Source organism: Formica exsecta, unplaced genomic scaffold (genome assembly GCF_003651465.1).
Source record: "Formica exsecta isolate Colony F162 unplaced genomic scaffold, ASM365146v1 scaffold71, whole genome shotgun sequence".
Lineage (NCBI taxonomy): Eukaryota > Metazoa > Arthropoda > Insecta > Hymenoptera > Formicidae > Formica > Formica exsecta.
In genome coordinates this window covers 349601-375980 of record NW_021853477.1, presented here as the reverse complement: position 1 = coordinate 375980, position 26380 = coordinate 349601, and the positions used below count along the sequence as shown (strand labels likewise).

Below are 26380 nucleotides of genomic sequence, written 5' to 3'. Positions count from 1 at the left end.
TCCATCGGATAGCTTTATCGATTCGCGCGGTACGCCATGTACCAGAAACGACAACGATTTTTTACCGTCATATGTGCGATTGTGTCGGCTGTCGGCCCGGTTACTCTTTCGTTTCTCTGATTGACGTTTTTCTTTTATTACACCTCGTGATCGCGCGAGTGCACGATCGGTTGCGTGCAAAAAATGCAATTTTCATCGATGACGCTTTTCGTTCATTTTTTCAAGCGCATACGCACAAAAATTGTTCACAGGGCCAATATTGACCTATTTGCAATAACGAATATATTTGTCATATACTCAACTTGGCAAAACAAAGAGGGAAATATCAAGTAACGTTTGAATTAGCTCGAACACTATTATTTCTATGTAAAAAGTGTATTTTAGTTAAAATTTTAGCAGCAGAAGAGAAAAATTGTAAAGCTGTTAGTGTACCGATCATACTCATACGCTCTTGTCCCTATTGGATAGTAAAATTACGAACTGTCAGACTGCACGAATTTTCTCTCGAGAAAAATGGAAGGTCAATATCAGGTGATAAAGTTTATACGCGAAATAGTTCTTTCCCCTCCTTCCACCCTTCCTCCACCTTCGTATTTCATTTCTTCCGCCGTTTTCTCTTCCAACCTGTAATAAACTTTACACCATATGATTGAAAAAAATTATTCCTATAGCTCTGAGCAGAATTGTAAAATACTGACGTGGATATTGAAGCCATTAATTGATCCTAGAGACAAAACGCCGTTGGCGCGAAACAAAAATATTGCTTGTTCCAGTGAACTTGCGCCTGACGAATAAATTTTTTTCCTGTCCAGTTAAATAATTGTGGCGGCGACCGAGTTTCATTGCAAAGTGAACACCTCTTTTTCGAAAACACCGTTCTTTCGCGTTTAAAGGACACATGCAACATTACACGTAGTAATAGGACTCGCAACAGCCCTGAATTCACTGTGCACAGGGCTCGAAATATCAAAAATGTTTTACTAACTAAATTGTGTAAAAGAATGTGCAGATATTGGAATTGTATCACACAATCTAGATATTCTGCCTAGATTTAAAAATAGGAAAAAATTTCCCAAAGAATAAAGTTTTGTCATCTACATTCGTCAAACTTTGCACGAATCTTCTCCCCCTTTTATTGTAAAATATTTCTGTAACTAAATTGCATGCAAATTTTTGTTATCATTGTCATTGAAAGTTAAATGATAAGTTAAAACAAGTGTTTGGTCCCTGGAAAAGCATGAAAAACCTAGAACTCTGAAGAAATTTTTTTGTATCTGGAGAAATCAAAAAATTCTCATGGAATTTTATTAGGACTCAGAAAATTTCCAAAAAAATTCTCTCGTTAATAATTTTGCTCTTATACTGTAAGTTCGCAATCCGCCAATAAGCCAAGTTGTGAATTATGTGTTTAAAATAGATTATAAATATATTTCTATCTCTGTTTATATGTTCAAGGTCTTAACAAAATATTGAATATAAAGTACATATATTTTATTTTAATTTTTAATGATAAAGAAAATGTTATGCAAGTTAAAAATTATTATCTTAGAAAGCTATTCAACTTTTTCTAGTACATTTATAAATTTAGCATTTGACACTTGAGAATGTATATGTCATATGTCAAAACATTGACAAAAGCATGAAACATTTGTAGATTGTTCTACTATTTCTTCTGAGTATCTGTGCAACACCTGAGCACAATTCTCTTAAAATTATTGGTTTGGAAATTATTTAAGTTTAAAGTTAGTATTGATTCTTATGGAAAATCGTATATTGTAGCATTTATTGACAAATTTGACAAGGAAAAAACATCGTTAATGGAAAAAAATTTTCGCATATATTAAAATAAGTCTAATAAATATTTGTGCAAAATTTGATTTAGATCCACTTACTCGTTTAAAAGTTATTCACTAAAAATTGTAGAAAAATATTCTTTCTCTCTCTCTCTCTCTGCAAATTACTCGTTTTTTTTTGTTTCTTGCAATTGATTTCAAGAAGTATTCACGATCAAAAGTTTTTGTCATAAATTAGGAAAAACATTAATTACAACTACTTTCGTTTACGAAGACGTTAAAAACCATATTATTTGTAATATTTTAATTTTTTTTATAATCCGGATTTATTTATTTAATTCTTCAAACAATATAAACGTGAAGAAGATGTTTTTTTTTTTATTTTGACAGTTTTTTGCTACTATTGTACAATTAAAACATTTTTAAGCGTCTTTGTGTTTTTGTTTTTCGTAAAAAGCATTAGAAAATGCGTACAATAAAAAAACTTTTAGGAAATTGCACCAAAAAAAATCTTTAAAATATTCTCTTTACCTGAAACTTTGAACAAAAATACCTGGAAGATTAGGGAATTTTTCTACGATATTTGAGTAGACCTGTAAAAGAGATTTCATATATGAATTCAAGTTGAGTTATAGAGAATTATCATTTATTGCCATGCATCGAAAAACGCGCATGAATCGATCTTCCGAGTCGGCTCCGAGTGTGTCGTAGCAATTTTCAACAGTCATGATATCGCGGCATTCAATTTTGACGCCGACTTGCGTTGACATCGATATAGTAGCAACATATGTCACAACATGAAGCCATGCGAAAATTTGCTTTTGCTCTCAATGCGCTTTGTCTACGTGCTCGACCACCCGACACGTTACACGGCTCGCAGCTTCCGCCGTCAGTTTTATAAAGGTGTCACAAAAGACGGACACTTGCTGAAAATAGTTTTCAATTTGCGCGGGGAATTAATTCATTTTCGTGGGACTTGCGCTTTTTTCCGTCCCACGTAGATTCTGAATTCGTTTGAGGTCGCTTCGCGAATAGTCACCGAGTCGCGATTCTTCTGTCATTTTCACAAACATCCGTGGCAAAAATAAAATCTCCGATCTCTCTTTGAAACGCGCGTCCTACGTTCAGAATCAAATGTCGGCGGTCGCGGGTATTTGTATTCGGCTCGGCAAACATTGAGCGTGGATGCGGGGCCCTTTTCGCGACTAACTTTCACCCTTTGTCCCAACGAATGCACTTGGCAACTTTGGTTTATCTTACAGTGTTCTCGTTCTCGGTACTCTTTTCCGGCCACTCTATCTATTTTGCACGATCAATCTACGATAGCAGGAACGAGTGATGCTATCGCATCACGACCAGATTTTTCAGTCGCTTCTTCATTACTCACGATAAATTCTCAAACGATTCGTATTTACCAAGCCGCAAAGCAATCCGACCTTTGTACATTGCGAATTTAATTCCGATAGAAAGTGCACGCTCACTTAATCGACAACCTCAAAATACCGTGCTTGCGTAAGCGGTTGCGAATCGTTGATAGGAACTCGATCATCGAAGGCAGCCGGGAGAGCCATCATGTGGAAATAGCGAGGCACGAGTGGAAAATCCGGGAATTCCCGCGTTTGTAAGAAAATTACTCGATTTTACACCGCGGAATATCAGCAGCGAGGGAATTTTGTAAAAAAAAAAAAAAAAAAAAAAAAAAAAAAAAAGAAAGAAAGAAAGAGGAAAAAAAAATAAAAACGCGTGGAAAAAAATACACACAGACTGCGCTTAGTGCATAGAGTGGTGCAGCGCGATACGTTAACGAGTAGTCTTCAGTAGACACTGCTCTCAATTGACAGCTGTCGACCCAGAAAATCCGACGCCCACAGGGCACGAGGGAGATACATCCTTCCTCCATCCGCCTTTTTCTCCCATGTTTCCCTTTCTCACTTTGCCGTCTCTCTCTCTCTCTCTCTCTCTTTCCACTTTTTCGCATTCGGTACGTTGCGCTCTATTATTTTCTCTTCATCTGCGTACGCGTTTGTCTCGCCGCGCGGTACGATAAAGTTTTTGACGTACAACATAACCGAGATCGCCGAAAACGCTCCGGGATGGATTTTCAATTACGCGCCGACGACGTGCAACGTCGTAAAATCGTGTTACCGTACGAACGCGCTCTGACGAACGCATTTCCGCCGTGTTTGACGACGCGATTTCGGCATGCCGTAGAATTCGCGATTAACGGAGTCAAAGTGGCCGTTATGATAAACTGGCGTTGTGTCACGCGAAAGAGTGTCGGCCGATAAGAGACAGTCTCGTCGATTCACTTTTCAAGCTATTTCCGTCAACAAACAAGAAACATAAAATATCATGGCATGGTGCGATCTTTGATCGCAATTAATGTGATCCAAATTTTCATTTAAATTTTGTTACATAGGATTATTAATATATTGGATTGAGATATTTTAATTTAATCCTACAATTTATGGTTCGCATAATTTATCGTTATAATAAACAAAAGACGAAAAACCTTAAGAATCTACTTTAGATTTAAGGATGTTTTGGCTGTACAATAGTAGCAAAAAACTATCAAAATTTAAAAAAAGAATATATATTTCTTACGTTTATACTGTTTAAAAAATCAAATAAATCCAAATTATAGAAAGAATTAAAGTATTACAAAACAATATGATTTTTAAAGAAAATTGTTGTAATTAATATTTTTCCTAATTTATGACAAAAACTTTTGATCGTGAATACCCCCTGAAATCAACTGCAAGAAACAAAAAAAAACGAGTAATTTGCAGAAAGAGAAAGAGAGGGATAATATTTTTCTACAATTTTTAGTAAATAACTTTTAAACGAGTAAATGGATCTGAATCAAGTTTTGCACAAATATTTATTAGAGTTTTTTTAATATATGTAAAAATTTTTATTTTGTTGATGTTTTTTTCTGGTCAAATTTGTCAATAAATGCTATAATATGCAATTTTCCATAAGAATCAATAATAACTTTAAATTTAAATAATTTCCAAATCGTTAAGAAAATTGTGCTCAGGTTTTGCACAGATACTCATAAGAAATAATAGAAGTCTACCATTTTCATGCTTTTGTCAATGTTTTGACATATAACACATACATCCTTAAATGGATAAATGAATATGTATTCTAAAATAATTGCCAATAAAATAATTATGATTTTTTTGAATTTATATCTGCGTATCGCACGGAGATTTCTCATGGCATTTATAATCTGAAATTGAGACTTCAATCAGAGGCTACATATTATGAGAGAGCGTTAATGCATTGCTTCAAGCATACATTACATTAGTACATTACATTTCTCTCATCGTTCTGCGGGACTTTGTATTATTCTTAGAAAGGCATTTTAAAAATTACATACATAATAAAAGGGGGAGGATACAGGGGAGACGATATTACTGGATATTTATTGTGCGTTTGAACGCGATATTGTTCTCGCAATTCTTCAACGCATCATAATTATGGTCGAACATATCGCGTACATTGAAAATTATTAATTTCTGTAATGTATTAGGATTAGAGATATAAATAGAAAAAAACAAAACGTTCTTTTTTTATAAAAAAACAGTTTTTTTTTATTAAAAAGCAAGCCTCGTTTTTTTCATAATTTTTTTTTCAAATATTTAATATCTTTATATTTTGATTATTGCAAATTGATTTTTCATTATTTTTAACTTTTTAGATGATAAATTTGAATTAATCATTATTATTTTAAATGTAACTTGCATTCGAATTGGCTATATAATATAGTTATACACACAGAGAAAAAGGTTTCTTTGGATTTAATATATCTATTTGTTTGACTTATATTTGTTTTGTTACAAAAACATAGTTTTATACGAAACATTATTTTATTGAATAAAAATTTAATAGTTTTGTTGTATTAAACCATATTGTTTGACGGAAAAATAACTATTATTTGGAATAATGTTTTTCAACCAAATAATATTTGTTTCGTTACACTAAATATATTGCATTAAATTATATTCTTTGACGGAGAAATAACTATTATTTGAAATAGTATAGTTTATTCGCTTACCGCTATGCGACGCGCTATTCGCTATACTCGTATTCAAGTTTCTGTCATAAACATATATGTATAAAGCAAAATACGGCTAATAACATTTAACAACTATTTCTATCAATTTCATTTGTGATACGATCTCTATAGAATAGAATTCAGGTAATGAAGTGATTTTTGGAAAATCGGACAGATAAATGTCCAATATTCACTTACTCGGAGAGAAATTGTCCGAATAAGTGAAGTTAAGCTTTTCTACATGCTATGGCTCTAACATGCCGCGAAAATTTGATTAGAAAGATGGAATTTAACTTTATCTAACTTGTTCTAAGCTTTATTTAAATTGTTCAAAGCAACATAATGAATCTTTTAAATAAAACAAGAATATTATTTAAAGAAAACAATAAAATTCTTTGAAAGAATAATATAATTGTTTAAGTTAAAGAAAAAGTGAAATTCATTCAAAAAATATTTTATCTGAAATAAATAAATATGTTATCTAAAAATCAAACAATTGTATTTGTTATTTCAAATATTAGTATGATTGGTCTATTCCAAGCATTATATCTCTTTGGTTTCAACAAAATTTATTAAATCCAGTAAAACTTTTCTCTCTGCGCATCTAATTGAAAATTATCCGAATCATGTCGAGTTTGATGTAATTTGCCGCAAAAATCTCATTAATCCATTAAAATTACTGTTGAAAGAAAAAATGAATTGAAAATATAAGAAATTTAGTTTCTTTTATTAAAATAAAATTTGTTTTTTTTCCGATGAAAAAAAATACGTTTTTTTACACTTTTTTTCTATTAGAAAAAAACATATTTTTTTACGTCTCTAATTAGGATCTTTTAAAATTTTCAAGATTATTATTACGACTGAAACGCATCAAATGAATAATGAAGGGAATGCGATAAAGCAATATAAGATAAATATATTTTTGTCGGATGAAGGTAAGCAGATCGCGATGAAATCAGCAGATTGTGACATACGTCACATAACGCGTGTGTCGTACAATGCAACGCTGAAGGTTGCAGAATCACACACGGAGATGGTTGCTGCGCTCGTAGCCATTTCAAAGTTGCAGGTCGCTGAATCGCATACATGTCGAAAAGTACTTTACGTCGGAAACAGCAGGCTGTAACCGATGGCTTTCCCAAGTTGTAACCGACGCTGAGGTTTCGTTTCGGCAAAAATTGAAACGCGATGCCGCCCGCAGTTCCAATCGATCAATGCGCATTCATGTTCTAATGTTATACAAACTGTAAGACTCATTCTTTTCTTTTAGCACACGTTTACTTTAAATCAGCAATAATTTTTTTTTGTCGCATAAACGTTTACAAAAATAACTTTTGCAATCAATTCTTGAAACTAAATCTTGCAATCAAATTTCAAATTAATTGAGTTTGTTGTACTACAGGTTTTTATTTACGTTATATATACTTTGATTTAAAATATATCAAAATTTAATATATCAAGTCAAGTATTTAGGTTGATTAAATTTTTGGCGCGTTCCAATTGATCAACAAATATACTATATATTAACGAATATTTAGTATATGATCGATTAAAAAATATCGTTGGATAATTTCGCTCTTATTTACTAATGAAAATAATTATGTTATCCAATATAATCACAGAAATAAATCTCTACAAAAGCGATTACTTATTGTTGATTGATAATTTATTGATATGTACCGATTTTTTGACAAATATATATTTATATAATTTTTATATGTCGTGTGTTTGAAGTATATCTAATTTTTCGATTAAAATAATTTAATTGTTCGATAATAGATTAACACATTAATCGATTTAAAAAAAAAACGCTTATTCACGAAAAAAACAAAAAACAATCGAAACTTGTTATGACACAATCTAGCATATTTTTTCTATCGTGATCGAATTGACCAGTGGTTTCCAAAAAAAAGTTGAACTCAAAAATGCCTTTCCAATCTCGCATGATGTTTTTTCGATGACACCAGCACGACGCCGCTCGTTCGAACTGTTCAATTTCCGCGGCGGCACGTCACGACGATGGCTTTTCTCGAGAGAGAGGAGGTAACAAAAAAAAAAAAAAAGGAGAGGAAGTTCGCAGCGAGAAAATATCCCGGGAAAAAGACAAGAATGATGGAGCGCGAATTTCGATTCTTCTGAACGTGACGGACAAAATGCGCCTGGGACTCCGGAAAGCATTGGTGATTTGTCCGACGATAATCGCGGAATGTCGGACTTCCATGTCCCAAAGTTAACTAATGTATATTGTGTTGCTACAAATCGTACACCGCGAGAAGCGGATTTTTTAGTAGAAGTAACTTAACGTAGAATATACATATATAGGTATATTTATGTAAGATAACCGAATTTACCCCCTCTCGCTTAGTTTGTCGTTCATTATTCAAAATTTAAAAGTATTTATAAAATTTGTGTGCGTGCATATATGTGTGTGTAAGAGGTTACAAAATCTATTTTACATAATATGGATTAAGCAAAGTTATATTTATATTATTGCTTTGTTCAATTTTTTGTACAATAAAATTTTACTTATTAAATATCGCAACGGATATACATATTTAATAATTAAAAGAATTATTATTAATAATTATTAATAATTCTAATTATTAATTTAATTATTAATAATTTAAAAAGTTATCAATGCAAAAATCAAGATAACTGATTTAAATTAATTATTCCGAGAAAGATTGAAATAATATATTTTTTATCTGAGAAATTAGAAATAGAAAAACGTAAAATACTTTTTTACATGAAATAAATATGCCTCTGAATATGTAACAAAAATAAATGCGCAATGTGATTTCATAATTCAATTGTGATTTTGGATCATTAAGATATAATTAAATTAAATCCACTGTGTACATATGTGTGTGTGAGCGCGCATATATGATTTAAAATAAATTTTTATAATCGGTTTACCACTGAGAATATTATTCGCTCGTTGGTTAGATACTGTTGAAATGTTACATAAACGCCATCAATATTATTCGCATTCAGGCCAACAGCTCATCCCGTTTACTTGAGATTATAAATTTGATCATCAGTAGTGATAATGACTAAATGTGTGTTAGCGTTATTAGCAGGTAATTATATCGACTTTCAATAAATTATAAAATCACGTTCGCTATCGAAGCTGCAAATCGAGCTTTTGATCTTTCGGTAATTCGCAATATCTTCGCGCTCTCTTTTAATTAATTTTTTATCAAAGTTTCTCGTGCTTCTCCTTTGATGTAAAAGCACATTGAGACGTCGTAATTACGTAAGTTTCAAGTTAAATCCGGATTGCTATTTAATTTCACCACCTAACTAACCAATCTTGTATCTGAAATAGCAGATAGTACGGCTGCTCAATATTACTTCTTTGAGTCAGTTAGTTTATTGAAAGAGTTTATATGATACATTTGCGTTTAAATGTTATAGATCCATTTGTGCAGGAGCACAGAAAATTAGGTCAAAGAAAATTCACGCAATTATAATATACATATGAAATATTATAATATCAGATACATCCGTGTCGAAAAAAATTATCTAAAAAGCACATACATATATCGTGAGCTAAAATAATCATGATATGAATCGTGCTTTAAAATAATTGAGAATTAAAATAATCATGATATAGAATCGTGTGCAAATATAATATTAAATTAATCATTTTTACATTTGGCCACATAATTGGTTTCTTTTTATACTCAAAACGCAATTAGCGACGATACTGATTTAATTACTCGAATCTCTGATGGAACGTGGTCGAGATAAGTTTTCAGAATTAATTGAGAAAGAATGAGCCGCACACACCATTACCTCGACTGGAAATTTTTATTTGGCGTAACGTAAAATCGGCAGAAACGGTCGTGGAGGCGTGTTCAAAAAAGTTCTCGCTTGTAGACTGTGCGAATTTGCTGACGTCTTCTGCGAACGTTGTCCCTGCTCTAATTAAAACGGGCGTTAACCGATATAATTATTTCGTTTCGTCATCCGGCCAAATGCCTTTTCAGGTAGCACTTTTACTATAAAACACAAGTTTCATATTCCTTTGATAATAAAATTAAATATTATATTAATTTCCAATATGAATACGCTAAAGTTAGAGCATATTTTATTAATCTCGTAATTATACGTTACAAATGATTCATCGCCCAATTCGATCATTCAATAAATGAATGAAGCCAATTGTTGTTCAAATTTATGATTATAGGACATAAGCATTTAATGCGACTCCGAATTTGATGTCGTTCAATGGCTCTTGAGCGATATGATTTTACGTTTATCATTCATATACCATACAATGTACCATTGCCAAAATATTATCATTTGTTATTGCCAGTAACAACGGAAAATCAAGTATGATAACAACCCTCAATATATATGTAATTTGCTCGCGTGATAATAAATGGCGGTTAATCGAACGACACACTCTCCAATAATGCCACTCGCTCGGTCGTAAAAACAACTCTTGTAAAAGCTCTAAATTGCTCTTGGTCGCCATCGAGAGGGTGTATAAACGGCGAGTTTTCGAGAATACCGAATAAGGGTACGTGCGAATATCCGGTTACGGCCGTGATATCACATGGGTGCACTTACGAAGTAAGGGTCATACGATTGGCCACCAATACGAGTACGAAAGCGATGAGAGAGAACGGCGGGAAAGTTAAAACTCCCTTTATGGGACTAGCGCGCCGGCGAGGTGGCTGCCGAGACGACCGAATTGGTGTGATAGTGCCTTGATTCGCGTAAATACGAGAGAGAATCCGCATCGCAAGTTTCATGCGCCTATTCGCCCTTCCAAGTAAATAGGGAAACCGGTATGCCGACGCATACCACACTGTGAAAATTACTCTCCCGCTCTCTTTACCTCTTTCTTCCTCTGTATTTTTCTCTTTGCACGTCCACAAGATAAATTTATTAAAAGTGAAGTCCGCGCTCCGACGTCTCCACTATCGCGCGTATCTTGTAAGAGTGCATTCTTGCGCGTCGTATAATATAGTTAAAATAAAATCGTCGTGCTGTTATTCACACGAAATGTTTTAATGTCTTGCGAAATGTTTATAGGAGAACTGAAATAACGCGCGCATATTGATTGACAAGACTCCAATATTTATTTACACATAATATCATTACAATTTTATCTCATTGCTCGGCAATTCTCATAGTTCGCGTACATATCCTGATTCTTTATTAATTTACACTGCCGTCAAGTGTCAAATAGTCTGTTATTCATAAGCTTCGTTTTCTGTATATTTTAAATCATTTTACACACACAAGCATATTAGTTGAAATGCGAGCAAGAAAAAATATTTTATCTCTGCCATCTATAGAAACATTTGCCCATACTCCCTTTTATAACATTTTATTTAATAAACTTTGAAACTTCGATAATACATATACACACACGCATATACTTAATAATGCTTTCCTTTTTTTCTAATATATGCTTAAACCGGTAAAAATAAATTTTAATTAAAGCATACATATATAATATATAAATTATTGCAATGTTTATTAAAATTTAATAGACTAACGAAATGTATAAAAATAGTATATTTAAGATAGAAAGTAAGAATATTTACATAATTTATCTCTCCTATTGAATTTTTTAAAATTTTTAATACGACAAAATTTATTTATATAATAATTAGAACTCTATTTGACAAAATTCTATTAAAACCCTATTTGAAATATTTAGTCTTGATTTCAATTTAAATTAAAATTATTTTAAATTTTCATTTTTTTTACAGACTTCACAAATAGTTAATTATAATTACTTCTTTCATTATATATTTGCAGAGCACAATATGTAAATACTATATTTACAGGAATGGTATATAATTCTAATCATTTTTTATTTATTCTTTCTTATGTCTCTTCAATCCATTCTTGTTCATGATTAAATTATATTAATCGTTCTTGTAAATAGCTTATTAAATAACCTATGTAAAATATGATAGGAAGAAATGCGTATTTGATTTATCATGTTTTTAATTATTTTTTTTATTATCTCATTATTTTTATTTTTTTATTATATCGTTACAAATAATATTTGAAATAATACACAAAAGATATTTGATTTATCAATATGCATATACATATACAAATTCGTAAAAACAGTTTAAATCTACATCTACATCTACACTATATTATAAAGAGGCAAAGATTGTTTGTTTATTCCATTGTTCGGGATAATCTTAAAAACTACTGAACCGATTTGAAAAATTCTTTCACCGGTGGATAACTTAGATCTTCCTGAGAAACATATTAGGTTATATATCATCGCGCTGCAACGTCTAGGAGCCGAGCAGTAAAGAAAAACGTGCGTAAAGTCGGAAAAAAATATGTTGTTCACGCTCTATATACTACACGTTACAATTATTTCGTTCAAAATATTGTGGTAGAATTACATTTGAATTTGTAAAGTTTGTAAGTTTATGATATTTGTTTCATTTATTACAGAATTGTAATCGACCCATATTTGCCCATCCATACAAATCCGCAACTACATACCGAGTGCGCGAAGCGCGCGAGGAAAAACACGCCAGCTAGTATTATATATTTCAAATACGAATTTTTGATCAATCTTTTGAAGTTATATATATAAATATTTATATTAACTATTAAATATGAAATATTCTTATAAACGAAATTATTTATATATATCTTTAATAGTTAAAACCTTGACCAGTTTGCATTTGAAATGTATTCACCGTAACAATATAATTCGACATTGCAACAGAGTAATGAAAGAATGTAATTAAAAAATAATTAAGATTACATGCAACAGTGATGAGAAAAACTGATGAACGCACAAAAAATATGCACGTTCTCTCCCTCTTTCGAATCTGAAAAATAATTTTCTCGAATAAAAGTCAAGAAATGAAACTACTCTTTTACAAACTATGTGCATAAGTGTAACATTTTTTAAACAAATCTAACAAATGCGACAAAACATTATTCGGAGAAATTTTTTGCGACAAGCTTGTATAGGGTAAGAGAAATAAAGTGCAGTCGTCGTTTTTTTCCGCAAAAATGCAGAATTGCGAGTATCACAATATCGGGGACAAAACATATATATCGATTGCGTGTAAAGACTTTCCTTTTTCGTGTCTTTTAGTACACTACGGCAATCTGGAAAATACTAGTGCCTTCGTGTAGAAAAAGGCATTAGGACGAAATGTCTCTTTTCAAACTTGCAGATACAGAATGGACAAACGGAATCTCATGTCATATAAAAGCAAATGAGTGATTTGTGCAGAGAATAATACGATCTTTATTAAAATTTCTTTGTTTATATGATTTCCTCCTTACATTGACAATTTCAAAATTTCATGTCACATTAAACTTCTCTCTCACTTTTTTCTTTCAGCTTTTATGTTCATTACATTAATATAATAGAAAAATCTCTCATTCATTGCTAGTGTAGTCTTATTAATATAATAATTTTGTTTTATTTAGTATAATAGAGCGTCAAACTGTCGCGTGCAGTTCAATTAAAGAATAAATTTGATGAAAAAAGCTATATTCTTGAATCATATATATAGTTTGACGACATAAGCGTCAAATGAGAAGTAAAACACACACATTTTTTAAATTAAATTAATTTTATTATTACCTATATTTCTATCAATAATAATTATGATTCAGAATCGATTTTTTCAACTATAGTTCTTTATTTATATTTATTATTTATATTTAGGAAATTTTAATTTTGTAATTAATATATTACGATATGCTTAAAGAAATAACAATATTTCGCGTTTCTCTAAATTTTTCTGTAAATGTAAAATGTGTGATTAAAAATTTATTAATATATATATAATAATATTTATAACACCCACATATCTTGGAAAATACCTAACATCTCTTTGAGAAACATTTCAAGTATCGTAAACGGCACAGAAAATTGAATTTCCGAGTTTCCCAGAAGGCAATGTTTTCTTTTCGTAGTAGAAATAGTGCAATGAAGTGATAAGAGTCGGCTGTAAAAGAAGAATAAAAGCGACAAACACAAAATGGATATAACAAAACTATTTGTGGCGGAAAGTTGAAGGCCATGAAAAGGAAAGAGAGTACGGCAAAACTAGGTAATTTTTCTTGGCACTTGACACAGTGACCGTCCCTACATACACAACCTTCCAACTTTTTCAATCGAAAAGACTATCTATCTAGCCGGCGATCTGGATAAGTCATCTCACTTTATTTCGCTTTTTTTTAAACAATTGATACTTTAGGTTCGAACTAGTCAATATTATATTATATGCGAAAAGAGAAAATCAGAATATAGAAAAAATCATTGTCGTAAGAAACATAAAATTGTTTAAAGATACATTTTTTATGGATAACGTACAATTAATGTGACGTAAAATCGCGCAAGTAACGAATATTTCTGCGAGAATAAATCAACGAGTATTTAGATACGAGCGCAAATGCATTATAGAACTCGCGAAATCACATAATCAAAAGATCTCTTTAGCTCTCTTGAAATTTTTCTTGAGGAAATAAAGAAGATAGAGACATGAATTCTCTTGCAAACGCCAAGCAAACTGTAAAAAGAGTAAGCGCAAAGAAATTTCTCGAATTACGTTTGCGGGATGATAAAAAACGGCGGGGATGGAAACTGGCAAAGTCTACACCGCGAAAAGAACATTTCAAGAATCGTGTAGATCGTAAGCGTCATATTCTAAATGAAGTACTGGCTCTCCGTTTATATACTTCTTCTTCGAACTGATTAGATATTCCATCTTTCAAGCTTTGTTCCCAGAATCATTTTACGATCCCTTCCCGTGAATGAAAACGCCCCTCGGGTACATTTCCGCCATGGTGGTTTTTAAAAATATGCTAGAGATATGTGTAGAGATTGTTTAAATCTTTACAAAAATAGTTCTATTTTACCTCTGACATTATATCCGACGAACAAAAATATACGTACGTAGTACGTACATATAATGTTATCGTACCCCTTTTTAATTATTTTCCCTTATGTAGAGAGTACACTTGAAATACGAATTTCTCAAAAAGCGCTACGCGGAAAAGCGACTTTAAAAATTCACCGGTTGCTAATGATTTTATGCGCACGGAAATACCACGTGAAATAGTCGGGATGCACATGCGCAATCTGAATGAATTTTCTAACGCATCGCCCGCGGTATGACACAACGTTAATGCACTCTGTCTCTTATTCGTTGTAATTATTTTTTCGTAACAGCACGTCAGTATGGATCCGGTCTCCATATCCTATATTACTACGTGATAATTATATCTTTTGAGCGGATTTTATTCGACAAATTAGCACATGATACTTTTGAGCCTTAAATGGCACAGACTATCCAACGTGAGATTTTCAATTCCCTAGAGATAAAGTATAAAAAAGTGTTATTCAGACGAGCGTATTAAATAATTCACGGTTTTTCCTCGCCTGCACAAAATTATGTGCTCACGGTATTCCTCGAAGACGTTCTATTATGCTGCAATCTCAAAAGGATTTTCTCACAAGAGAAATAGCAACAACTCTTAAAATTCTTCGATGATAATATAAAATTCATGATTTTTTTCACGAGGAAAATGTTATTCATCAAAAATTATTAAATTATTTAGTAATTAAACAATTTATTATCAGGATATAAAATTTTCAAAAAAATAATTTTATTCATTATCGACTCCGTTAATTAATTCGATTACGTCGTGATATTATGTTATGCTTAATAATTATATTGAGGCTAGAGAACTTTAAATAAATCATTGTATTTATTCATATTAAAAAGCTAATTAATTTGATATACATCTACAAATGTGAGTACCATCTCATTTATTCCGCTAATTAACATTATAGTCTTGTAGAAAAAAATAATAATGATTACCATTGTAATTCATAACTACATTATTATTTTCTGATAAAATCTACTTTTCTCAGAAAGTACCATTAACCAAAAAATTTCATTCTTCTTTTTCATAAAATATAAATTATTTTAAAAATTATAATTTAGGATTACCTATATATTCTCTCTCTTTCTCTTTTTTTTTTAAAGAAAAATTCTTTTGTTAGTACCGCACTCCTAAAAAAAAATATTCATATTATTAAATTATTATGAGTGCAATTTAAATACTTTCGTAACGATAAAAAAAAAAGAACTGCCTACGCGCAAATCCCAATAATTTTATTAATGGACTCAAGTCGATGACTTCGTTTCTTCGTTTTCATTAGCACTCCTCTCGATCAAATAGGCTGTGCTTGCATTCGCGTCTGCTATTACCGGTGTTGCACAAACCGACAATGTAGACAGACGACACTGCGTCGCTTCTATAAAATGAAAATAGCGTTACCGAGGAGGGATAGAGTGGATGGAATGGAAATAACTTTGTCGCGTGCCACGACAACTCGGTGAAATTGAAATTTGTGTTTAAGACCTCGACATTCTACTCGATGCTCCTACGTTGCGCTAATTTATGTGGATGTCAATTCGACCGCAGGCGAAAATGAGACATTTCCGAAACAACGAGTTACGATTAATGTATTTTATCTGTTTTTCTCTAAATAAAGTTTGCCACGGAAAGGAAGAAGGGGATGCAGGGGAGGAGAGGGAAGAAAATTGATAAAATTTTAGAATGCTTTATACAGGATGATTCTAAATAAGTGCGACAAATTTTAGGAGATAATTTTTTGTCGAAAATTAAGGGAGGTTTTTCATATAAACATATAATGTTACAAAAAGGGAGGTGTATTATAATTTTGTATTTTTTTTCTGTTCCATTTTTTCCTATATTTACTATAATTTTGTTTTGTTTGCTTTTTCTATTTTAAAATTCAATTTCTCGTAACTCGAAACCTATGCCATTTAGCATTGTGCTGTGCACGATAATGTATTTTATAATGTTTTTTCTTGAAAACTACTGATTTTATGAAAAAAATAAAAAAAGTAAAAAAGTTTCTAAAGGAATCAAGCTAACGCATATTTTTAGATGATCACATTCCGGCCCGTTAAAATGTTCTAATAAAAAATTGAATAGGACTTGTTAGTTTCATCCCCTTATAACGATACGGGAGGATTAAAAAAATATTAATAAGTATCCTTTTTACTAATGGAAAGTTCAAATCCAAATTTCGTTTTTCTAACTTGTCTAAAATTTGAAAAAAAAAAAATAAAAACCTAATTTTCATCTTCCATTTGCGGATATATAAACTTATGAAATACTTGAAACAAGTAATATTTACTTGTATATAGTATGTATTTTTCTGTGTGTATGAAAGACCCCCCTTAATTTTCGACAAAGAATCATCTCCTAAAATTTTTCGCACTTATTTAGAATCACCCTATATATTTTTTGTATTGTATCAAGAAATGAATAATATAAGATTAAACGCTGCTGATATTTCTTTACTTACGTCGTAATAGTTTAAATAATCAAAGCGTTATCCATATATAGATAGCATCTTCCATATTTATCAGAAATTTCACCTGTCTCGAGATAATAGCGTTGATAATGACGGAAACCAACATATTTAATATGCAGCATTGCCGTGCGATCGTTGTAATATAGATGCCGTAGAGTCATTATTTCCGCGATGTAAACCGCGATAAGTTCCCTCGACATTTAAAGGCCTTCAAAGTTCGTCTTCCAAGCGCGAAGCGAATACGGAAAGCAAAAGATAGAACGAAGGAAGAGAAAAGGGGCGAAAGAGAGAGAGAGAGAGAGAGAGGGAGAGGGGATGAAACGAAAGAAAGAGATGTAGAGAACGAGGGCACGGGGTGGATTGAAAGAAAATCTAAGAAACTCGAGAAACAAGAAGTTGCGTCTTCGACCCCGCTCCGTTCCGCCTCATGCCCTCATTATATGCATCCCTGCAGAGAAATATCGTCGCCGGGGTTATATACCTCCGGGACTGAAACATCTCCCGGAGAACTTCATTGTTGATTATTCAGACAAATTTATCGCGAGTCGTTGTTACTGCGAGCTAGCGTAAGCGTGTGCGCATCCGCGTTGAACTTGTTGATCCATGCGGGTGCATCCATCGGATCTGGCATCTGAAAGGATCATCGCCGAAGGGACTCGCCCGAGAGAATCCTCGAGGGACGACGAGGGCGCGTTCTTAAAATCGTCCGTGGAACTGAAAACGTCGACGAGCTCATCCGACTCGAGTACGTGAGAGACGCTTGGGATCCTTCTTCTCAATCCGGAAATCGCTGCCCCGGAACGTAGCGATCTCTCGAGACATTCGCGCAGACATCGTCGGCAAGTCCGTCGAGTCGTCCGGATGCGCATAAGCGGGAAAATGATGCCGGGACACGTCATATCCCATTGTCGCGTCCAGCGGTCTCTTAATTAATCTTTCGCTTCGAGAAGACGAGCGCATCCACGCGGCTTCAAGAATGACACACGAGGATTCGTCCGACATGTCGCCGCCGTCGCCGTCGTCGTCGATATTCGAGTGCGAGGAAGTAATAAAGTTATAATGATCGCGGAGGATCGCGTCGAGGAGAAATTATATATATATTTAATCCCTCGATCCTCACCGCTCGCATCGTTTCACATCACCGAGGAGAAGAAAAAGCTATTCATATATACATAGATATATATATATATATACATAGATACATATATCCATGTTTTTTCCATCCATCCTACCGAGGATGGATAGCGTTGTCTGTTGAGTGTAAATTTCTATTTCGAACTTCGTTCACGGAACGCGCGAGTGATCGCAGCGGACGCTGAAAAAAAAAAAAGGAGAAAGATGGCGATGGTAATATCGCCCCGCAGTAAAATCGTCACACTGTCCCTACTGATTGGCATCATCACACTAGTGGCTCTCATTATAACGGGCGTGATCGGTATCTGGAGCGGAAAAAGCGAGAAGACTAGCGGCAGTACGGGAACGAAAATGGTCAGCAGTAAGCTCCAGCAGATCACCGGGTATGCCGCCATGCAACACGTGAGTAAAGAGTAGATTGGCCATAATTGTGAGACACGATCGTGTAAGAACGACAGAATTTGTGATTTATTCTTTATTCAATTTTTTTATATCGGTCGATCGGTGTCTCGGTCTCTCGGAAATAATGCACGCGAATTCAGTAGTCTATAATTTTTATGCAATCTATATTCTTTATTTCGCGAGAATATGATTGAAATCTTTTATTAAAACGCTTTTGCAATGGAATAATTAAGGTTAATGGATTTTTTCACATTTACAAATATGAATTAGCAATTATCTCATAGATAATTAATAAATGATAATAGAAAAACGTCTACTATAAAATGGACGGCTTTTATATAAAATGAATCAGGCGTCACTTTTATAATTACATTGAGTTACATACGTTTAAAAATTCTTCGTTCTTTGAATAGAATCACAGAAAAATCAAGTGTGTTATATATCCATTATTTTTCCGATAATCTAAAATCTAAAGTAATTAAATAGTCATTCGCACAATAAATATTTGACATATATATTTTACATTTTTATTATAATTATGAATATATACATGTACTGAACAATTGTATATAGATATGATTATTAATACATAAATGCTACAAAAAATACTGTCATTATAGTTTTTCTTCGAAAAAGCTTTAGAAATTCAATTCTGAGATTGTGGCGCGCTTTCCTTTTATGTAAGATGGTTGGTACATTGATTTTGCCTTCGTAAGAATTTTCAGTCAACTCTTGGCGAAAATTGAATGTCTTTGATGTAAAATCAAAGACTTGAAATAATAATAAATAATTTTTTCTCATAAAATTGCCGAGAGATTTTCTCATATTCTTAAATTACTATTATTTGATATAAGTATTACATATCAAATAAGAAAAATTGTGGAGAATAATCACGTCTTGTGTATGTACAAATTGATAATATAATCTTGTTTAACAGTTAATTTTAAGATGTTACAATTCAGATTCTCAATTTAAGATTCCGTTAACATTTAACGCTAAAATTTTAGAAATTGCGGAAAAAGAAAGAAATAGCATTTTAATTAAATTTTCGTTTAGGTGACTCTGTATAAAAGTCATTCAATTTTCACAGAAAGGGATTGATTCTAAATTCTGGCGGAAGTCTGCGACTAATTTATGCGTTTCTCGAGATACACGCATCAAAGATTTATCCCACCACCGGATAAAATAATATCGCACACGTTTCTGAAATTCAGCCTCCCCTCCCCTTCCCCTCCTTTTCCCGACTATTTGCTATAATTAAGTTAACGTACTCGCATCCCGCTTGATTGGATGCACCTATTCCGAGATGCAATTTTCGACATTGCCGGGGCTGTGCGCGGGTATTATCGTCCAACATACTCGCGCGTATATACACGATCGCGGGAATGCTCCATGTCCTCCGCCACGCGTGAGGATGCCTTTACACTCATCTTCTCATGCATATTAATATTATTCGACGTGAACCGCGAATTGCTCCGAGGTTCCTGAATCATCGTGGCTCGAGAAGCGCAACGCCTGTAAATAAACGAAATTAACGTCGCCGTTATCGACTATGCCGCGCCGGGAATAAATTTACCCGACTGCATCGGGGAAGGCATCGGGCTCGAATGAACATATTTGCAGTTCGCCGTTGTTTATCGAAAAGAGAGAGAGAGAAAGATACGCGCGCGAGATCGCGAAAACAAGCGTCGTTGTGCAGGTAGGGCGAATATTCCATTGGAAACGACGAATGTTTAATCCGTTTATCGGCGAAATAACGCGTCGTGACGGAAAACTTTTAAGTAGGTCTTATAATTTACATATTTAGCTGGCAGTACATCGGCCATGAATAATAATTATACATTGATTTGCACGAATACACAGATACATATTTGCATCCTTGTTCCGCACGCGCACGCGCGCGCTGCTTCGTGTTGAATTCATGCATGCATATGTATTAATATTACATGATGTAAACCGCACCGGTATCGCAGCTACCTCATACCGGAAAAGTCCTATTTACTTGACAAAGACGTGCTTTATATCAGGTGATTGCATAAGTTCGTGCCCGATTTAAATATAAACTTCAATAGATTATATTTTAGAGATAACACTTTTATTAATCAATTATATAGTCTCCATTCTTTTCTACAATGGTTTTCCAACGATCTATAAGCTTGTCGATTCCATTTTTGAAGAAAGAACTTGTTTTTTCTTGAAAAAAGTTTGTAAGGTGGTTTTCGACAGCTTCCTCGGAATTGAGATTCTTGCCATTTAAACTATTCTGCAAAGACCGGAACAGATAAAAATCTGAAGGCGCAATATCTGGAGAATATCGGTTGCTCTGCAGAATTTCCCATTGCAACTCCTGCAGTTTTCACAGCGTCTGTTGAGCGACGTGTGGCCTAGCATTGTCGTGGTGGAAGATGACGCCTTTTCGATTGGCCAAAATCGGACGTTTTTCTCGAATAGCTGCAGCGAGTCTAGTTAGTTGCTCACAGTACTTGTCCGCCGTGATTGTTTCGCCGCGTCGGAGCAGCTCAAAGTAAATAATTCCCTTGCGATCCCACCAAACACACAGCAACACCTTCATCGGATGCAAGCCAGCCTTTGCTACGGGTTCTGCTCCTTCAGCTGCTGTTTTCCATGTCCTCTTTCGCTGTACGTTTTTGTAGAGAATCCACTTTTCATCGCCTGTTACCATTCGATCTAAAAAAGGCTCTTTTTTGTTACACTCGAGAAGAGAAAGAGCCACAGTCATACGGTTTAGCTTATTCCTTTCAGTCAGGAGATGCGGCACCCATGTATCAAGCTTGGAAACGTATCCAAGCTTTTTTAAATGACGAAAAGCGGTTGAATTATCGATGTTCAGCCTCTCAGCAATATCCTCAGTTGTAATCCTTGGGTTTCTTTCCACTAAGGCATGCACAATGTCATCATCAATGCCAGAAGGCCGTCCAGAGCGGGGTTGATCCTCCATGTTGAAATCACCATTTCGAAATCTGCCAAACCACTTTTTGACTGTTCGGAGAGCAGGAGCGCGGTCCAAATAAACGGTTTGAATATTTTTTTGTGCAATCCCAACACTCACGCCTTTCCGAAATTCATATAACATTACATGCCGCAAATGCACCTTTTCGTTCTCCATTTTTAATGATTTCTCTTATGCACAAATGGACTTATCTGAACAATGTCTGACGCTAAATTGACATAAGACAACGTCATCTATTCGGTGTAAGCAACAATTACCACACGAAAACAATAGAACTCCGCCATGCAGTAACTTAATGCCATCTATGAAAATCGGGCACGAACTTATGCAATCATCCAATAGTTTGCGCGAGTCGATCGAATATATATAATGTCGCGATTCGCAACGGTCAACGCTTGCGATGAAAATGCTTCATTTATAAAGAGTTGTCAAAATTCGAGAATGTGGCCAGCGGCGGTAATTATCTCGTGGAACCGTCGTCGCCGATTAAAAAGTCATGTCAGTCGTTGGTGATTGCTAATTAAAAATTCCTGCTCCACTGTGCATTCGCGACTGCTCTTCCCGCAATTATCAATGTTCCGAGGTTTTTGAGTCAGCAGGCTATTCAGCGACTCGGCAATCCCAATGCGACAATTAAAATTGGAAACGTGCGTCCCGTATTTACTTATCATTAATCAACGATAATCAAACGCGTTGTGGATTTTATAATAAAAGCTTAACACAATCATCGACTCCGTTTGAATGAAATTTTGCAAATATGAAACAATGACTTAAGATATGAAAACAAACTGTCAAACGTTTTACAAATATACGTTTCATATCATCTTAACTGTCAAAAAATTGTCAACATTTCTCGCACGTTAGGTGAGAGGTAAAAGAAAATATATACTTATCTGACGCAATTTATTTGCAGATAATATCGAATATAACCAGATCATTCTTCTTTTGAAAAGATTATTTTTACAATCCTATTTCCGGTTATCGAATCTTAATGTGACAAACATAAAAATTTGATGAAACGTTATTTCTATTCTAGAACGACGTCAATATTATCATTAAAGAAGCATATCAGATTTCGGATATGTTTTCCATTCTATAATTTTTATAGGGAGATGTGATATATATTAAAAAATATTATAAAAATAGGGGAAAGTAGGGTAAAACCGGGTACTTTTTTGGATTTGTTTTTCTACAAAAAATCTGAGAGTAAAAAAAAATTTGCTGACTGTTAGTAGTCTTTAGTGAAATTATGAGAAAATTAAATTATGAGAAAATAAGGATAGTTGCTGAAAAAAAAATTTTTGGTTACCAAGAATAACAAGATTTTGTAGAGAAGTCAAAGTACCCGGTTTTGTCCTACTGGTAGGGTCAAACCGGGTACTCATTTGAAAATATGCAAAACATCATGTAATTACAAAATCTAGATTTATTTTAATCAAAATACAATATAAAGATGTATTCTATTGACAACAATCACAAATAGAAATATCCTCTTGTTCGACATTGCTGAAGGACTTTCTTATTTAACTTTATAACTTTAGGGATCTCAAAAAGCTTTTTTTTAGTGATTTCTTTTTCTGAGCGTTAGTTTTCGTTTTCAACTGCTTTTTGTAGAGACACAAAGTCAGGATAACAGTTCTTCCTCTTTTCATTATATGACATGTGTAAGTACCCGGTTTTGCTCCACCACAAGGAAAGTAACAAATACAGTGGTTATATATTTCGGCGTACAAAGTGCCGATCAAAACTAATATGATATCTTTCATATGTACAGAATGCAATGCTGCACTTACCGAAACAGATGCTCTACATAGAAAAAGTGCACGACGACTCGATTCTTACCTCGATATCGATCTTTTTTGGGCTAAAAACTTTGAACTTCTATTTAAAAAAAAATTTTGTGAGCACGGGGGCACAGTTTGTTTTAAAATAATGAGGGCGCCAATCTACAACTAATAACACAAGTTAGCCATAGATAGTAGCATTTATTACGAAAAAACAGGAATACCCGGTTTGACCCGCCTACCCGATTTTACCCAACGTCCCCCTATATATATATGTTTATATATATGATTTGAACTTTTTTACTGTTAAAATGTTAAATGTTAATTATGTACTTTGTGTAAAATATTCTTATAATTTTATGATTAGGATTTATCGTGTTACAAAAAAAATAATAACAATAAATTGGCAAGTTACAATTAATCAATTACGTTATATTTTATAGACATTTAATTAAGTATTTATTTATTATACTTTGTCATTTTTTAATATCTTGAAAGTAAGACAGCTTTTTTTTGCTAATAATCATGTACAGAAATTATATGTCCATTTGGTAATTTTGGCACATTCTCTCTATTGCCGAAGATGAATGTTCGATGTTTAAATATATGCGTATCTGCATTGAAAGACTATTTCCAGAAATAAAACATCTGCAGGAAATTTATATTGTAAATGAGAGTAAAAACTACACGAAATATTTTGAAAGACAAAAATGCAACAGAAAATTAAAGTACAGAGAATGCGAGCGGAAACGAATGTTGGAAGTTTCAATTAGATTGACAGCAGACATGTGATTGTACGGTGACTGGTTATTTTCAAAGTGCTCAGATGTAAGAGATCCAAGAAATTGGCTCTAGAAGTTTTTATGCCAGACCGCAGATAATTTAAATTGCTTTAGATAATGATACGCAATCTTTATACAGAATTTCTCAGAATCCCGATTTGAATATAGCAACAAATTTCAAATGATCTTACAATAAGACACTTTAATATTTCCATTGTATTTTGGATTTATAGGTATATAAATAATTACGTAATTTAAAAAAGAATCTGCGCTTTATAATCAGCTCGCGTTTTAATAATAATCCATAGTTTCGTTATTTAATGTCAAAAATTAAAAAATTACGAGCTTACTCAGTTTTATATTTAACGTAGCAGTCTTTTTACAATATTTTACGGCGACTATTTCTTGCTCAAAGTAACAGACAAGACATAATAAATGTTACGATATATATCGACGTATGTTCATAACACAACAATGCCTGAATTTGATCAGGACATCCTAAAGACAAATCGTTCCGACGTAGAAATGGCCGCGAAATCTTGACGATATCAGTCATGGAGCTGAAGAGAAATAGGCAATCCAAATCGCTTTAGGAGTCCTATGTAGTCAGGTAGACGATATATTCACGTTCTTGCAAACATTACCGAAGGTTTCCCATGCCAAGGAACAACTAAATCTCATGGCACGTAGTGCGCTCCTTTCACTTTTTTTTTATTTTTTTTATTTTATCGTCGAAATGTTCAGAGAAATTTGTCTACCTTAAGTATGGCTCGGAAAATCGTCGCGTTTAAGTACGAGTCTGATAAATTACGGCGTACCCGTATAATGCTACTTTTCCCCCAGTCCAGACTAAACACAAAACGACGGTATCCAACATAAAAGCGAATGCGGCACGATCGAATAAGTGTTACGTATAATTTGAAATCACCTTTTATAAAATTTCTCAACAGCACATGTGATGCGTTTCTCACATAGTTTTGGCATGGCAACATAATTTATATTTGACCAATATTGAATCTGTCAAATACAAACCCATATTTGTTTATAGAAATATAATTAGCATTATTACACAAATATAATGTAACTTACGAAAATTTTAAAAAATTTACAATAATTCTTAGAAATTGTTAATAATAAATTCCTTCGCGAAATTAAACGATAAATGTTCGTGATATGAATACTGTCGAGGTCGTGATGGCATGGAAAATCTCACTCAAAGCCAGAATAAGGCACTTTTACGATGTACTAAATGGTAGAAGGAATTCTGATTTACCGTTGAATCAGCCCATCGTAATCCAAATCTCTTTAGAGAGAAACGAAATGGAACTTTCCATAAAATATATTTCCTTTCCTAGGAACACACACTCAGCATCAAATCTTATATAACTCACTGCCGGCCAAGTTAATACTACCATGCCAAGTCATCGCTAATCGTGATTGCAAAAGTTGTAGATTATGTATTAAAGTTAAAATTGAATAATTTCAACAGTGTAAGTATTATTTAAATCATGGAATAACTCACTTTTATTAAATTTCTAGGAAGAAAGCAAAAAACCGTTTACAAGTCATTATTTTTTGTATAAAAAAAAATATATATAATAATAATTATTATTATTAGATAGATAGAAAGATATAGATATTTGTAATATCTGAATGTATAACTGAAATAGATGTAAAATTTTATCTCCCATGCTTCTCTTCAGGATATAATTAGAATTAGAGCTTTATTTTTTTAGTTTTGCGAAATTCGATAAGTAATATTTCGAATCTCGGGAGAACTAAGAAATTGATTTATCTCGACGGCAACATGCGGTTAATTCGATAGATGATCAGATAAAACCGCGCGAGAGAGCGAGGAACGTTTGGATATCAGACGTGGCTCATCGATAGCGAAACGATGCCGAGACTCCCCCCTTTCTCCTGAAAGATATTTCGGCAGGATCGGATGACTATGTGGCCTGACAACGTCCATTGAATTTCAAGTAAGTCCGTTTACTAAACCCGAGAAAGAGAGAGAAGGAAAGAAAGAAAGAGAATGAGAGAGGAAGAGAGAGCAGAGGTCACGTCGGCGCAA

At 33.4% G+C, this 26380-nt stretch overlaps 1 protein-coding gene across 4 annotated transcripts in view; it reads left to right on the top strand.

The window, feature by feature from the left end:
* Positions 1-26380, top strand: part of LOC115243267 (collagen alpha-1(XVIII) chain) — a 334384-nt gene that overhangs the window by 188124 nt on the left and 119880 nt on the right. The window contains exon 2 of one of the 4 annotated variants that reach the window (XM_029820097.1): positions 17763-18769. The exons of 2 other annotated variants lie outside the window; for them this stretch is intronic. In XM_029820097.1, coding sequence (XP_029675957.1) covers positions 18572-18769 — 198 coding nt within the window. In that variant the 5' untranslated portion in view covers positions 17763-18571. Of the gene's footprint in view, positions 1-17687; positions 18770-26380 lie in introns of all 4 variants that reach the window. One more of the 4 variants, XM_029820096.1, reaches the window with a different exon arrangement.